The sequence below is a fragment of the Thalassophryne amazonica genome, chromosome 10, assembly GCF_902500255.1.
Source record: "Thalassophryne amazonica chromosome 10, fThaAma1.1, whole genome shotgun sequence".
Taxonomy (NCBI): domain Eukaryota; kingdom Metazoa; phylum Chordata; class Actinopteri; order Batrachoidiformes; family Batrachoididae; genus Thalassophryne; species Thalassophryne amazonica.
Window position 1 is genome coordinate 40,092,925 of NC_047112.1, and position 14,737 is coordinate 40,107,661.

Genomic DNA, 14,737 nt, shown 5'->3' on the forward strand with positions numbered 1-14,737 from the left:
CTTCATCAACGTAATGATTGGACAGAGACATGCGGGGCCACACCCGCCCCGATGGAACAATTGTAGTGACGAATGAAGAAGACAAGTGAGAGAAGAGAGGAAGAGAGAGAGAGAAATTGAGGGTTGTGCACTGATTGACCTGTTGTCAAAGAGGTTATGTCCATTGATCTGCCGGGCAGAAGAAAGAGGTTCTTGGCCTGAGATGCTTGAGAATGAGTCTATTTGGGGTTGAGGATGTCTGTCCATTCCCACCGACGGCTTTTTTACCATCCGTCTCAGGACTTTGGTCTTTCGCGCTACAAGAGGGGGTGCTGTGAAATGCACTGAGCTCCAGAGAGGCCAAAGGCCAATCAATGTTCTACAAGAGGTTGATACAGATCTTATTAGTCAATGAATGATCATTAGCAGTCTAACGAGGCATTGATTTGTGCAAGGGCCAAAGGTTGCGGTGGTTGTGGTGAGTGTCTTTAATACATTAAACACAATTGATTGCAGAGTGGGATGAGTTTTTTTTTTTTGTTTTGTTTTTTTTTGAAGGATGCTGGAATTAGATTGGACATCGGTGGATTTGAGGTCAATCCGGGATAGGAATTCACAGCCACTAAACGTGGTTAGTATTGAACAATGAGCCTGGAAAGGCGTTCTTGCTTTATGCTGGTGTGGCGATGGTGTAGTTAATAAAAAGCAGATATCTAAAAGGACTTAAGTCAAAGGTAAGTGGACGTGCCGTTTCAAAGGCTGGAGTAGCAGCCTTTGAAAGCTGAGGAAATGACTGTGCTCGTAGCAGACGTGTTACTACAGGGCCTATTATGTTGCTCATTAAATACCCAACCTCTCAATAGGCCATTATTTCCCCAATAAAAAACAAACGGCGGCCTGCATACTTTCTCCTCTCCCCCTCCGCTTCAGAGCTTAGCTCTACCTCACAGACGGCAAAAACCCCTGACTAATATCCTGCATGCGATGCTTTTAAATAGGAAGCAGGCCGCGGGAGAGGGTGCGGTACAGGTGTGGCAGGAGCCAGCAGCTTTTATAGCTCTCCATCTCCTCTGAAAGCGTGCCAAAGACCTGCCTGCACAACTTACCGCTGCAGTGTCGGCTGCCAAGCGTTACCTTCGCCCTCCCCGCCGATCTTTACATGGTCATATAGAGTCTGTGCTTGTTACGGCTTTATAGAGGGATTTCTGATGTGCTTGGGGAATTGTTTGATGGTTAGGATAATGATGCACGTTGGACTGAACTGCCTCAGCACTTTATCGCCAAAGAACATGTAGAAAAAAAAACAAGGATCTGGTTAAGACAAAGTGAACAGCTTTTCAGCGGATGGTTCCCGATGCGTCCTGTGCCGAAGCTGTCCACTCCTTGGTACATCAATCAGAATTATACCGCATGCACAGGTTTTGTCACCGGAGGGCGTCGTCACCGTGTCTTCCCTGTAGAACAGTCTTTTTTATGCCCCAGCATAATGTCAACGTGTGACATCCAGGCCTGATGTGATGTGGCATTCACTAAAGGTCACATTAGGCATCTCTGCTCCGTTTGCATCAGCGGAGCTGGCAGGCGTCATATGGGTGCTGGCATTGGCCATTACCAGGCCCACAGGGGGATCCCAGGCTTTGAGGATTTGTCAGTGGGATTCTGATGTCTGTGTTTTGGCAGCTGATGGAGAATCCATGACACTTGAAGTCCAGGACAGTGGACAGTGGCCGTGACCATCAGAAAGACAGGACTCTGAGACATCTTGTCTTGTTTCAAAAGATGACATTTTCTATCTGGTGTTGCTCTTGATAGTAGAAACAGGGCACGGGTATATCGCATTTTGATTGTTTGTTGTTGTTTTTTTCTCACCCGGTGGCTGTGTTCTTTTTAAGTCTGCCGTAAGACAGAGATTGAATTCAGGCTCGTTGACATTTGCTCACCTGTGCAATTCCTTCCTGACAACAGAAAGGCAACATAAAAAATTTATTTTCTGCAACTCATTATAAAAACAGCCAACTCAAGTGTTTCACAGCTTTGTTGTTTTCTTATCTACCTTCACATCATGAGAGCTGGAGCCATGACCTGCTGTGGATCAACTGGGGGAAACTCTGAGACTTGTGATCCTCGCTGGGGATTTGTAGACTGAACTGTCGGTTGACTAAGATGATTCCACTTCATGGGTCTGTCAACTTTACCACTTGTTGTAAACTATGGGACACTATGATCACTGAACTTTATAAGTATGTGGATGCTTAGTTCCATCATCTCTGTCTTGCATCTTTGCCAGTTCTTTGTTGTGCTTTGTTTAATTTTTACGTCCGCCAAGGACGTAATAAAATCATCAATGTTTATTCATTCATTTGTCTGTCTGTCTGTTAGCAAGATTACATCAAAACTACTGCACAGATTTTGAAGAAATTTTGACCGCAGATAAATATTTCAAGTTCAATTTATTCTTTGTCCCTCAAAGGGCAATTTACAGTATGTGCAGCAAGAATACACGTACATAAAAGACATCATAAAACACATGACACAAACTACACAACAGTAAGACAGTACATCTACAGAACAGTACAACTGTTCTGTAGATGTACCGTACTGTACTGTAGGACATGGAAGACTCCACTGAATTTTGGAATTTTGGACGTCATCCAAATCCGGATTCTGGATCAAGATTTCACTTTGTATAGCCTTTAAAGGATTACGTCAAATCTACTTAATGGATTTTCACCAAATTTTCAACACACATTGGTGTTAGACCTTGGAAGACTCCGTTAAATTTTGGACGTGACCTGGATCCAGATCCCGATTCTGGATCAAGATTTCACTTTGTATAGCCTTTAAAGGATTACGTCAAATCTACTTAATGGATTTTCACCAAATTTTCAACACACATTGGTGTTAGACCTTGGAAGACTCCGTTAAATTTTGGACGTGACCTGGATCCAGATCCCGATTCTGGATCAGGATTTCACTTTGTAGACTTTTAAGGATTACATCAAAACTACTTCACGGATACAACATCACGATGTAAAACCAAGATCAGGAAGACAATATTTTGTTTCAGCATAGTGGAACATCTTGATCAGTCGGACCATTCTGGATCAGTATGCAATTATTACATTGTGTTGTGGAATCTGGATCCAGGTAAAGTCTGGTTCACAATGTGAATCATATCTTTTATTTTGAGTCCTTGTCAACCCTTGGCGGATGTCAGCAATCTCCGATTGCGCTTGTTTTGTTATTGGTAATATGGCTAGAGCAGATGGTCACCCCTCTGAGTGTGGTCTGCCTGAGGTTTCTTCCTACAATCAAAAAACACCTTTCATCAACTATTATATACACAGTCCATGTGTGCTTTTGTATTTATTTATTTTTAATGAAATGAGTGGGGTGAAGTGTTTTTGCTCCGCACCTTACCTGCACTTTTTGTACTTACAGTTGTCATTATTTGGCCTTTGGTTCTTTTTTCCTGTATTTTCTGTGCTTGAATCATAATATTTCTCAGGGTACAGTAAGAAGCAGCAGTTGCCAGACATTTTAATCATTTTTCCACACAGGTTTAATATTACTATTACACTCTGGACTTCTCTGAATGGTGGATGACTGTTTTAGTGCAGTTTGAATCACAGCAGTTGTTTTAGTGACATATTCTGGGAAAAACAATCTGAGATCTGCTGTTGTTGCCATTATACTGCACATATAGTTAAGAAAAGGCAGCATCCCCCCTTTACAGGGCTCATACAGGGGCAGATGTATTACAAAAAACACATACAACATAGACAATAAGGACATCTGTCCATTGCTTTGTCACCACCAAACCGGGCGTGTCATTCGGGCTATAGTCCAACTCAGTGGGCGTGTCTGACAGAGCAAAACAAGCCATTTCTGCCGTAAATATTACTTTTAGCAGAAGAATTTCTACAAGCAAAGTTATAAAAATTGTGGATTTTTACGGATGCTAAACATTTTTACCTGTTAGATGTAGATTAAAAATAAATTTTACATGGTGTGAAGGCCTTAATAAGGCTTTATTTTTTACCTAATCCAAGTGTTGCCTGAATTGAACGGCATCATAACTTTGCCCCATTTGGATAGTTTATATTTTCTGTAAGCTTACCGTTCTCACAGCATTCACACTGACAAACTTGAGATCATAATCAGATCTGAATCAGGGTTCGAAAAACGTATGCAAGTAAACTGGTTGCTGCACATTCAGAAAATCTGATCTGATTGTCATTCCCTTGTTTACGGCCTTTTTTTTTTTTGCCTTGTTATAGTGTGAAACTATTAAGAATGTACTAGCTAACAATAAAGACTAGCCAGTGTAACTTTAGTTAGTTACAATCAATCCCACATTGAGATATTTCCCCTTTAAATAAATAACATTAAATCATTAAAGCAAAAGTTCAACATTTTTCCACCTGGGCCCTATTTTCAGAAGTTGTGGGGTTCAAAGTTGTAGGGTTCAATGAGGGGCTGTAAATGTAAGACCAAGACCCTCATTGGTAATTGGCTTGAAGTGACTCAGTGGATAGCAGCACTGTGGGATGGCTAGGAGGCTAAGGTAAGCTGTGTTTCAAAAAGTTTCTTTTTTGGGATCCTTTTCATGCTACCAGACTCTTGTAAAGTCATTTTCACCTGTTCAGTGGAGACAAGAAACAGTTTGCTGAGGGTTTTTTTAGCTTTCCTCATGCTAATGCATGATATTACAGCCCTTGACAGTGTTTGCGTTCAAAACCAAAACTTTGCCAATTAAATTCATTTTTGCCTTGATTAAAAAGATCAACCCCACATATTGAAAAATGTCAACTTTCCTCTTCAACATATTTGTCAATCAGTTTTTTTTATTGATTTAAAAAATTAACTGCACATTTTGAACTGCACAAGTCAGTTGACATTACAAAGCTACCTCTCAAATGGGACTGGTGATGGAAGAGAACACAAACTCAACAAAGAACAGAAATCCAGAACGGGAGGTCTTGAAAGCGGTGAGACACAAAGACAGTAAAAAAGGGACAATCGGAGACAGTGAGTCCAGTAGGAGATGGGCCAAACAAACGGCGAGGGCCAATCCAGCAAGACCGGTTGCCGTAGAGAGGAACAGTTAACAAGCCCCACAGGCAGGTTTTACAGCCCCATGTTGTGTGTCTGAGACCCCCCAGGCTGAAAAGGGGCTGAGGCTGACTGATACTAACAGGGTTTATGTGGGCAGATGCAGAGGGCAGTGCTGAATGGAGACGTAAAAAATTCAGTGATGAACCAGCAGTGTCACTTATGAGAGCGCTGCACAAGCGCCGGAGCGGCCCTCAGAAAAACCACACACACTCACATTCATACATGCAAACACACCATTAAAATCTGATGTTTGTGAGGAGCAGAGGTGTAGGTGGGGAGCATAGGCGGGGGGGGGGGGGGTCTATAGTTGGGGCTGTGTATGTGGTGGTGGTGGTGGTGCCGTGGGCTTATCCAAAAAGTGGACCAATAAAACACCTGAAAATCAAATCCCATTGCTCTTATCGCGGCGCCATTCACAGACGTTATCTGTGCAGGTAATGTGGTTATAAATTCAATTTCAGCCCAGAGATTTCATTGTTTACCAACGCCTGCATGTTCCGGGCGGCGGAGCGCAGAAAGCCCGGGAACGCTCGATGCATGTCGGGAAAAAGTCATTTAGGCTTCCACGGGGGGATGCAAAAAAAGTCGCGAGGGGTTGGGGGGGGTTACCTGTCACTCTCCCAAGGACACCCGACCCCGTTTTCTATTTTCCAGCCCATGTTTTATTTAGATGCTATTTTGTCCTATTTGGTTCCTCATTATGAGGGCTCGTAGCTCAACTGATGTCATGAGATGGCACTTTCCGACAGATGTCAGCATCGCAGCTTGTCATGTCGCCGGCCATTTGGAGAGGAGCCGGGGCAAAGTGTTACTCCTGTGTTTAGTTAATAAGGTGCCCAAGAAAGCTGAGTCCACTGTGAGGGGTCAGACAGTGTCAAACATGTGAAGCGCTTAGATGTTCTGTGCTAAAAAATAAAATAAAATTATATACACATATACAAATTGACAGCCAGCTCCTGTCATTTATTTCCCTTTTCTGTGCAAAGATGGGAAATTAGATGCATCTTGCCTACTATCTCTCTCTGTGTGATTGATGGCTTTCAGGAGTAAATCACCTCATCTACTAGGTAAAATCTTGATATAGTAGAGCTCCTCGGGCTCCCAGCTGGCTGCTTATAGCTGTAATCCATCAGTGGGGCCCAATGGGCTGAGTGGCCCTCCTGGGTAATGTTCCTTATTGACAGGCTATGATGTCAACACACTGACAGCAGGGGGCCACAGTGTGCCTGTTTGTGTGTGTAACCTCTGTTAAAAGTACTAACACACACAAACACACACACTGGGAGAGGCTCTCAAGCAATTCACAATTTTTTTTAAGCAAATCTTTTTAAAAGAAAAAGGTCAGTGAATATTTTGATTTCATCCATGTTATTATTGTCCTCGGTACTGCAGTTTTATGTGATACTGGTGGTGAGGGAAGCCACCAAGACATCCATAACAACTCTGATGGAGTTATAGGTTTTTGTGGCTGTGATTCAAGAGAATCTGCAACAAATTTTCTTGAAAAAAAAAGAAGTGAAATTTTAGTTGCAGTTTGCCAAAAGGCACACACTAAATTTTCTGTTTTCTTTTGAAAAAATGATTTTCTTTTTCATTTCAATTCAATTTCAATTTATTTCATTTATATAGTGCCAAATCACAACAAAGCTGCCTCAAGGTGCTTCACACAAGTAAGGTCTAACCTTACCAACCCCAAGAGCAATCACACAGGTGACAGTGGTAAGGAAAAACTCCCTCTGATGATACTGAGGAAGAAACCTCAAGCAGACCAGACTCAGAGGGGTGACCCACTGCTTAGGACATTCTACCAGAAAGGTTTATAATACAGAACACAACACAACAACAATTGACAAGAGTCCATGCAGGCATCCAGTCCACCATCGGGGGGGGGGGGGGGGGGGGGGGGGGGGTCATCGAGCCACTCGTTGGATCTGTTCCTACACAGAGTTCTTCACTCTAACACTACCGCGTGCTGGGTAATCGGGAGAGTCGGGAGTTTTCCCAGTGGGCTGGTCCAACCTGGGGTCGTTGTGAGGGGGTGTTAATATATGCATACATATATGACCATCACTAACTGTTAGGCTACAAAGCAAGACACTTGGGCTGCTTTATCTTAAAGAGAAGACATTAAGTGTTATAAATGTTTTACAATCATGAAAATTCACAATGAAATAACTTAAGACTACTTCTTTTGCAACGCTGTTATCTTTTCCAGGTAGGGACATATCATTACACGTTTAACACCCCTATGCATTCATTTCAGTTAGTTTGTGTGCTCAGATGGGACTTGCGCTACTAGCAAGTACAGGAGGAGTGGCCCGTGAGTGAAAAGATGGACAGAAAAAAGCCAAGTGGAGCTGAAATAGATAGATTAAGAAAAGCTACCAAGTGTGCAAAACTTACAGATATTTTTTCAAGAAGACAGAGCAAAGAGGGAAATGGTAAATAGGGCCGGGCATAACAGGCTACATGCCTGTTGATGCCCGGATGTCAGCCGTATCAACATTAGTAGTCCAGTACCACCTCTTCCAGCTACTTACAGACTTCACTGACTTAAGCTGGGCATACACTGTACGATATTTTCAATCGTTGTACTTGGCTCCAGCACAAACTGTGCGACAAAACCACAGGGGTTAAAAGTTCACGATTCATGGTCTCACACTGTACGGCCCGATGCTCTGATGCGATCTGACTGCTCACATTGTACGTTCAAAAACTACACGTCGGGGTCTCGTTTCTTTTAAAAAAAAAATGTATTTCATTCCTATCAGCGCGCACAGTGAGTGAAATCAGGTGGGGAGACTGAACGTATATGCGCGCACACACACACACAGCAGACAGCAACATGATTCACGAGAGGACAGTAAAAAAGAAAACAGAAACATTCATAACAGGTGTTGCTACTTACACTGTTGTATAAATAAACTATATTTCATACGGAGTCTTACAGCTGTGCTCATCTGTCGTAAATCCTGTTGTTGTCTGCTGTGTGTGTGTGTGTGTGTGTGTGTGTGTGCATGCACATGCGCACATATATGTTCAGTCTCCCCCCACCTGATTCCACTCACTGTGCGTGCTGATAGGCATGAACTTTAATATGATATTAGGTTACTGCGAGGGAACGCAATAAAAAAAACACAAGACTTTACATGAGATCACTGTTTGCTCTCTCCGGTGTTTGTACATGCACAGTGCACGACGTATCAGCGCGTAGACGCTTGTAGCACTGCTTCAACAGTGCAGAACCCTCACGAGCCACGACGGCCGACCAAAATATCAAACAGGTTTGATTTTCATCCGACCATATGATTCCCCATTGGGAGGTGGTCGTGAGACGCAGGACACACAAAGCTGAAACTCAGCGCGATCCAAAAAATTCTCGCACAAGTGAAAAATCGGCTGAAAAAGGGCCAAAAATCGCACAGTGGTGCACTGGTGAGTTAACAATACCGTTCTTGTTTTAACTAACTAACTTTTACTTTCTATTATAAGCCACCCAATTTTCACAGTCAGTCAGCACATAAATGCCGGATTTAAATGCCACAGTAGAACTCTTTTTATCCCTGTGCGCTGCCGCTTTGTGGGCTGGTTGGATATGAAACTCCCGGGCTGAAAAATGTTCCCAGCACGCCCCTGCTCTAACATATTTAGTTTTGTTATAATAAAGGGAGTCCATTCCATTATTTTGGCTTTGATTTGCACTCCAACCCAGATTTGAAATGCATGTACCGACTGTACTGACTGTAGCCCTTAAATATGAAATTCATAATTTGATATGCATGTACATTTGTGAACAGTCCAGTAGGTGTCAGTACTGAGCAGGTGGCAGCGCAGTATGTGATATGTTCCTTTTCACGTGGACTCCAGAACAGTGCTCGAAGCATGGGTGTGTCAAAGGTTACCCAACAGTGTTTTGACTTTGACAGACGCAATATGCAGAACCAGTGAAAATCGTTGGTGTCATCACCATTCATATGTTCTCCTAAACCTCCACAAAGGAGTCAACGTGAAACAAGATGTGCTTGCAGTGTAGAGTTTCAGCATTAAATTCAAAGGGTTTAACCAAAAACCACATTAACCATTTAGGAATTACGACAATTAGTGTCTCCATTTTGGGGGCCCATAAGTAATTGGACAAACAAAATATGATTTTTTTTTATTTTTTTTTTATTTGCTTTTATAACCAGTTTTCTTGAGACAAGTCAGGAGATGAATTCATGAACATTTCACATTGCCACTAAGTAGTTCTTGTACTTAAGGTCCATCATCCTTCATTATTAAGAAATACAAACACTGTGGAATTGGATAGTAAATCTGTGTGGAATTCTCAAAATCATAGTACCCATGTGTTGAAACTTGCAAAGTGTTGGAGTTGTTTCTCACAGTGGATCATATCAGTGTTGCTTCATGTCTCTGCAAGTGTAATTTAACTTTATGAATATGTCTATTATGTATCTATTATTTTAAGGTGAAATTAAAAGAAAAATTGTGGTGAAAAATGAAAAGTTTTACACCATCCCTACAGTGAAACATGGTGGTGGCAGCATCATGCTGTTGGGATGGTTTTCAACGGCAGGAATTGGGAGACTAGTCAGGATTGAGGGAAAGATGAATGCAGCATTGGGAGACTAGTCAGGATTGAGTGAAAGATGAATGCAGCAATGTACAGAGACATCATGGATGAAAACCTGCTCCAGAGCACTCTTGACCTCAGACTGGGGCGGTGGTTCATTATTCAGCAGGACAATGACTGTAAGATGTCAAAGGAGTACATCAGGACAACTCTGTGAGTGTCCTTGAGTCGCTCAGCCAGAGCACAAACCTGAATCTGACTGAACATCTCTGGAGAGATCTGAAAATGGCTGTGCACCGACGCTCCACATCCAACTCGATGGAGCTTGAGAGATGCTGCATTTTTACTAAATTTGCAAAAATAAAAAAGCTTTTTTCATGTTGTCATTATGGGGTATTGTGAGTAGAATTCTAAGGGAAAATAATAGAATTTCATTAATTTTGTGACAAAGTGAAGTGCTGTGAATACTTTCTGGATGCACTGTAAAGTTGGAATGTACTCTCTATAGTGTCGAAAATACACTTAAATATTTCATAACGTTCAATTGTGTCAGAAAGTTAACACTATTAAAATGTGAAACTGGGAGAAATATATAAACACAGGAATACTTTTTTTTACTGTGTGAGTTGAATTAACATTGAGAATTTTGCTGTGCTTGTTTTTTTTACCCAGTTGATGAGACTGATCTTTCTATCAAATTTTGTCTCAGAATCTGTTTGACTAAATGCACAAACAACCAGACAGACATGGTTACAAAGGAAACCTTGGAAAAGGTGAAAACACATATGTCTCGTAATAAATTTCATGTTTGAGTGAAAGGAGTTAATGAAGATTGTGTTGTGCACAGACGTGTCTTCTCACAGCCTCACAAAATGTGTGTTTTAACTTTCTCAGCAGGAAAAGTAAAACACCTGTATGACGCTCAGGCCCCGGTGTGTCCCGTCTGTCACACCATTCTACGACCAGCAGAGCTGCAGGAACACATGGAGCAGGAGTTAGACAAACTTTCCCAACTACACATCAGGTATGAAATGACAGTCTGCAGGTTTTCTGCATGATTTTATTTCACATAACAAAGCATGTGCACATCTGATTCTCTGCATTTCATCAGTCGTAATCCAGCCCACAATCTTAAAGGACCTTTTAGTAAATCTGAAAACCGCTGAAAATCCACTCACTTTTTTGTTTGGGACTTTCCCTCTTACAAATCCACACCAGAATTTCCCATCTCAATGCAATGCACAAACTCTTATTTTGAAATGAAACTCAAACTATAAAAAAAACAATACTGAGTCCAATTGAATTTGTGAGGGAAGCCATACATGATGCCCATAAAGACTCAAAAGGCATTATTGGCTTCTGTCATTGAAGAAACAAACATTACACTGTTCCCAGTTTATGTAGTCACAGCCAGAAGAGTGCCCATCTGAGCCCGGCTGTCCTCACCTCCTTCTATAGAGGAACAATAGAAAATGTAGTAATCAGTAATATCACTCTGTGGCGTGAAAGTAGCAGCCTTGCACACAGGAAGGCACTGGGGAGGGTTGTGAGGGCAGCAGAGAAGATTATTAGAGCCAGTCTGCCAAACATTGGTGAACTGGCAGAACAGCGCTGCTTGTCCAGGGCAAGAAGGATAATCAGGGACACTTCACATGCCTGTAAAAATCTGTTTTCCCTCCTGCCCTCATGTAGACAGCATCGTAGCCTGAGTTGCAAAATAGGCAGATTCAGGGACAGCTTTTACGCAACTGCCATAAGACAGTTAAATAGAAATTGATAGAAAGAACTGTGCAATATAGAATGTAGAATACAGAATACAGCGTAGCATCTGGTAGCAACTTTATCCTTGTAGCATCTTCATAAGCAATATCCCGTGGCCTTTATTATTGCATGTTGTGTATACATAGATGCAGAGACAGTTGTCGATAGGTTTAAAAAAATATTCGCACACCTATCGCACACCTTGGACTGGTATTCAGTGCTTTATTCTGTGTTTTTATCTATTCGTGCAGTCCATCAATATTTCATTCTGTGACAGCGTCTGTGCTGTTTTTTACTGAATGACAATAAAAATGAGTCTAAGTCTTAGAAGGCAGTAACTCCATCAGAGGCATCATTTGTGGCTTCCCTCACTAGTCTCCTTGTTCCATGGCCATCCAGTTTTTGAGAACACTAGCCAGATTTACCTTACAGTTCTCTACTGTTTATATTTCTTCACGATTTATGTAAGTGAAATCCAAGACATATTCAGTAAATTGGAAATGTTCATGTTTCAATCCGCTGACTTGTTTGAAGAAATCCGGCTGTAGAAGTGATGATTTCTTAAATTAAAAATAATCCTTATATTGAGTTTGTCCAAGTACTTATAGGCTACAAAAATGGCTGTAATTCCAAAATGGTTAATGTGATATTTTTGTTAAACCCCTTGAGTTAAAGCTGAAAGTCAGCATGACAAGCACATCTTAATTGTTTAATTTAAACCACACTGCTTGGGGTGGTATAGAGTCAAGAACTATACAAAACATCTCCCTGTCCATATACTTATGGACCTGACTGTATGGAGATATGTAACCTGACTACTACTAGTAGTAATGATAATAATAAATTACATTTTATGCTTTTGTTGTTAGTGTTGTTTTGGTGGGTCAGGCCAAAGGTGCCCCCCCTTTTAAAATGGTATCTATGCCCATGTAGAAAAGCAACATTATCATTTCCTTCCAAACGTTTCACAACTTCATTTATCCATGTCATTTCCTTTCTGTTCAGCATCCCCAAATCTCCTTTTCCTCAGCTTCTGCGTGATAATTAATGTCGACATATACTCAAACTGCCCCCCCATCCTTCTCAGGTGGTAGCTCTCGTCTTTCCTGTCACCTGCGTGTTGTGTTTACACATCGCCTCATTGTTCTCTACATATTTCATATTACAGCCTCGGGCCTCCGGGCGACAAATCATACAGCGGGCAGAAAATGTCCTGCTAATGGCTGCTCGGAGCTCTACACACATTACCTGCTGCTTAGACCAGAAGAATGATTCCTCCAATAAAGACATTACACTCCAAATCTGCTTAACGACGCTCCGTGGACAGTAATGGTTTCAAATTGAAGTTGGCCCATGGGGACACTGTGTGTGTGTGTGTGTGTGTGTGTGTGTGTGTGTGTGTGTGTGTGTGTGTGTGTGTGTGTGTGTGTGTGTGTGTGTGTGTGTGTGTGTGTGTGTGTGTGTGTGTGTGCAAAAGAGGAGTAAAATGAGGTTACACATGAACTCAAATAGGAACAGAATGAAAATGTGTTTGAGGTTGTTTGTATCCTGCATATAGATTTTTGTGTTTATCTTTAAAGCTGGCTGACCTTCTTAAATGTACAAGGTTCTGTGTTATTTGCCTCCAGCAGCACCACTCCAGCGCACCACGACCATCTCATAAGGACACCGAAGGTAAACTCTGATCATATCTGCACAAGTGTCAGGAAAACAGCGCCATAATCATCTCACCTTTAATTTTTTGTGGGGTTTTTTTTTGGGGTGTGTGTGCAGTCTGTCACGCTGTCTCTGCAGCATATCAAGCGTGAAGGAGGATCTCCCACCTCACCCCCTCGAACGGCTGAGGATGCCCACTCGGACCGATACCAGGTGAGGTGTGATCGCAGGATTACTCAAGTAAACTTTTGTTGTCCACCAAGGAGGTGAAGTTCTCAGCGGCGTTTGCCTGTTAAGAGGATAACTCAAAAAGTAATCAACAGATTTCTAAGAAACTGGGTGGACAGGTTGATTCAGTTTTGGAAGTGATACAGAATATATTCTGGAATTGAGATCAAGAAGAATATTTGGCACATGATGACATTTAACTTAAAAAGTTTGAGAGAGGAAGTTGATGAAATTTAGTGAGCCAATGGATAATGTCCTCGAGAATGAGGGATTTTTCTTTATTTTAGAACTTAAACCGGGACATATTTTGGGTTCAGAAACCAGAAGACATTAAAGCAATGTGTGGTATTATGGAGATATGTGCTCTAGTGCCTTTGAGTTTTTTGTGTTTTTGAACATTTGGTCCTGAAGTAGAGTTAAAGTTATTCAGATCAAGGGGTGGACAGAGGAAATTTTCAAATCATTTTCTGACACTGTGAATATAGCATTTTGAGCTTGGACACTCAAATAAGTGCTCCTCTTGTTCAAATTGTGCTGCTTGATTGTGTTTGGGGTTCAGAAATATTCACTTTCAACCGCTTTTTCTGGTCCGGATTATGATGGCAGCAGAACAAGCAGCTCATCCCACACTTCCATATTCTGTAGTCCTGTAGCTCTTTTCAGGGGATCCCAAGGCGTTCCCAAGCCAGCTGGGAAATATAATCTCTCCAGCGTGTTCTGGGTCTTCGGCAAGGCCTCTTCCCGGTTGGACGTGCCTGGTAGACCTCCGTAGGGAGACCACCAAGGGGCATCCTTACCAGGTGCCTGAACCACCTCCACTGGCCCCTTTCAATGCTCTACTCGGAGTCCCTCCTGGATAGTCCAGCTTCTCAGCCTGTCCAGGAGTGTAAACCCAGATACCCGACGACGGAATGTTATTTCTGCTGCTTGTATGTGTGATCTTATTCTTTTAGTCACTGCCCAAAGCTCATGACCATAGGTGAGGATAGGAGCGTAAATCAACTGGTAATTTGAGAGCCTCATCTTCTGGCTCAACTCCTTCTTCACCACGACGGTCCGGCTTAGTGTCTGTAAGATTTCAGATGCTGCCCCAATCCATCTATTGATCTCACGCTCCAAGTTATCCCCACTTGTGAACAATACCCTGAGATACTGAAACTCCTCCACTTGGGGCAGTAATTTGTCTCCCCGACCCAGAGGGGACAATCCACCATTTTCCGATAGAGCATCATGGTCTCAGATTTGGAGGTACTGATTCTCATCCCATTCGCTTCACACTCGGCCTCAAACCTGCTCAGTGCACATCAGATGTCACTGCCTGATGAAGCCAACAGAAGCACATCATCTGCAAAAAGTAGAGATGCAACTCTGAGCTCACCAAACTGGACACCCTCCAGTCCCTGACTGCACCTTGAAATCCCA

At 42.2% G+C, this 14,737-nt stretch overlaps 1 protein-coding gene across 1 annotated transcript in view; it reads left to right on the forward strand.

Annotated features, from left to right (window-relative positions):
• rnf220b (ring finger protein 220b) overlaps positions 1-14,737 on the forward strand; it is an 89,053-nt gene that overhangs the window by 28,453 nt on the left and 45,863 nt on the right. The window contains 3 exon segments of the mRNA XM_034179865.1: positions 10,568-10,694; positions 13,060-13,105; positions 13,205-13,300. Coding sequence (XP_034035756.1) covers positions 10,568-10,694; positions 13,060-13,105; positions 13,205-13,300 — 269 coding nt within the window.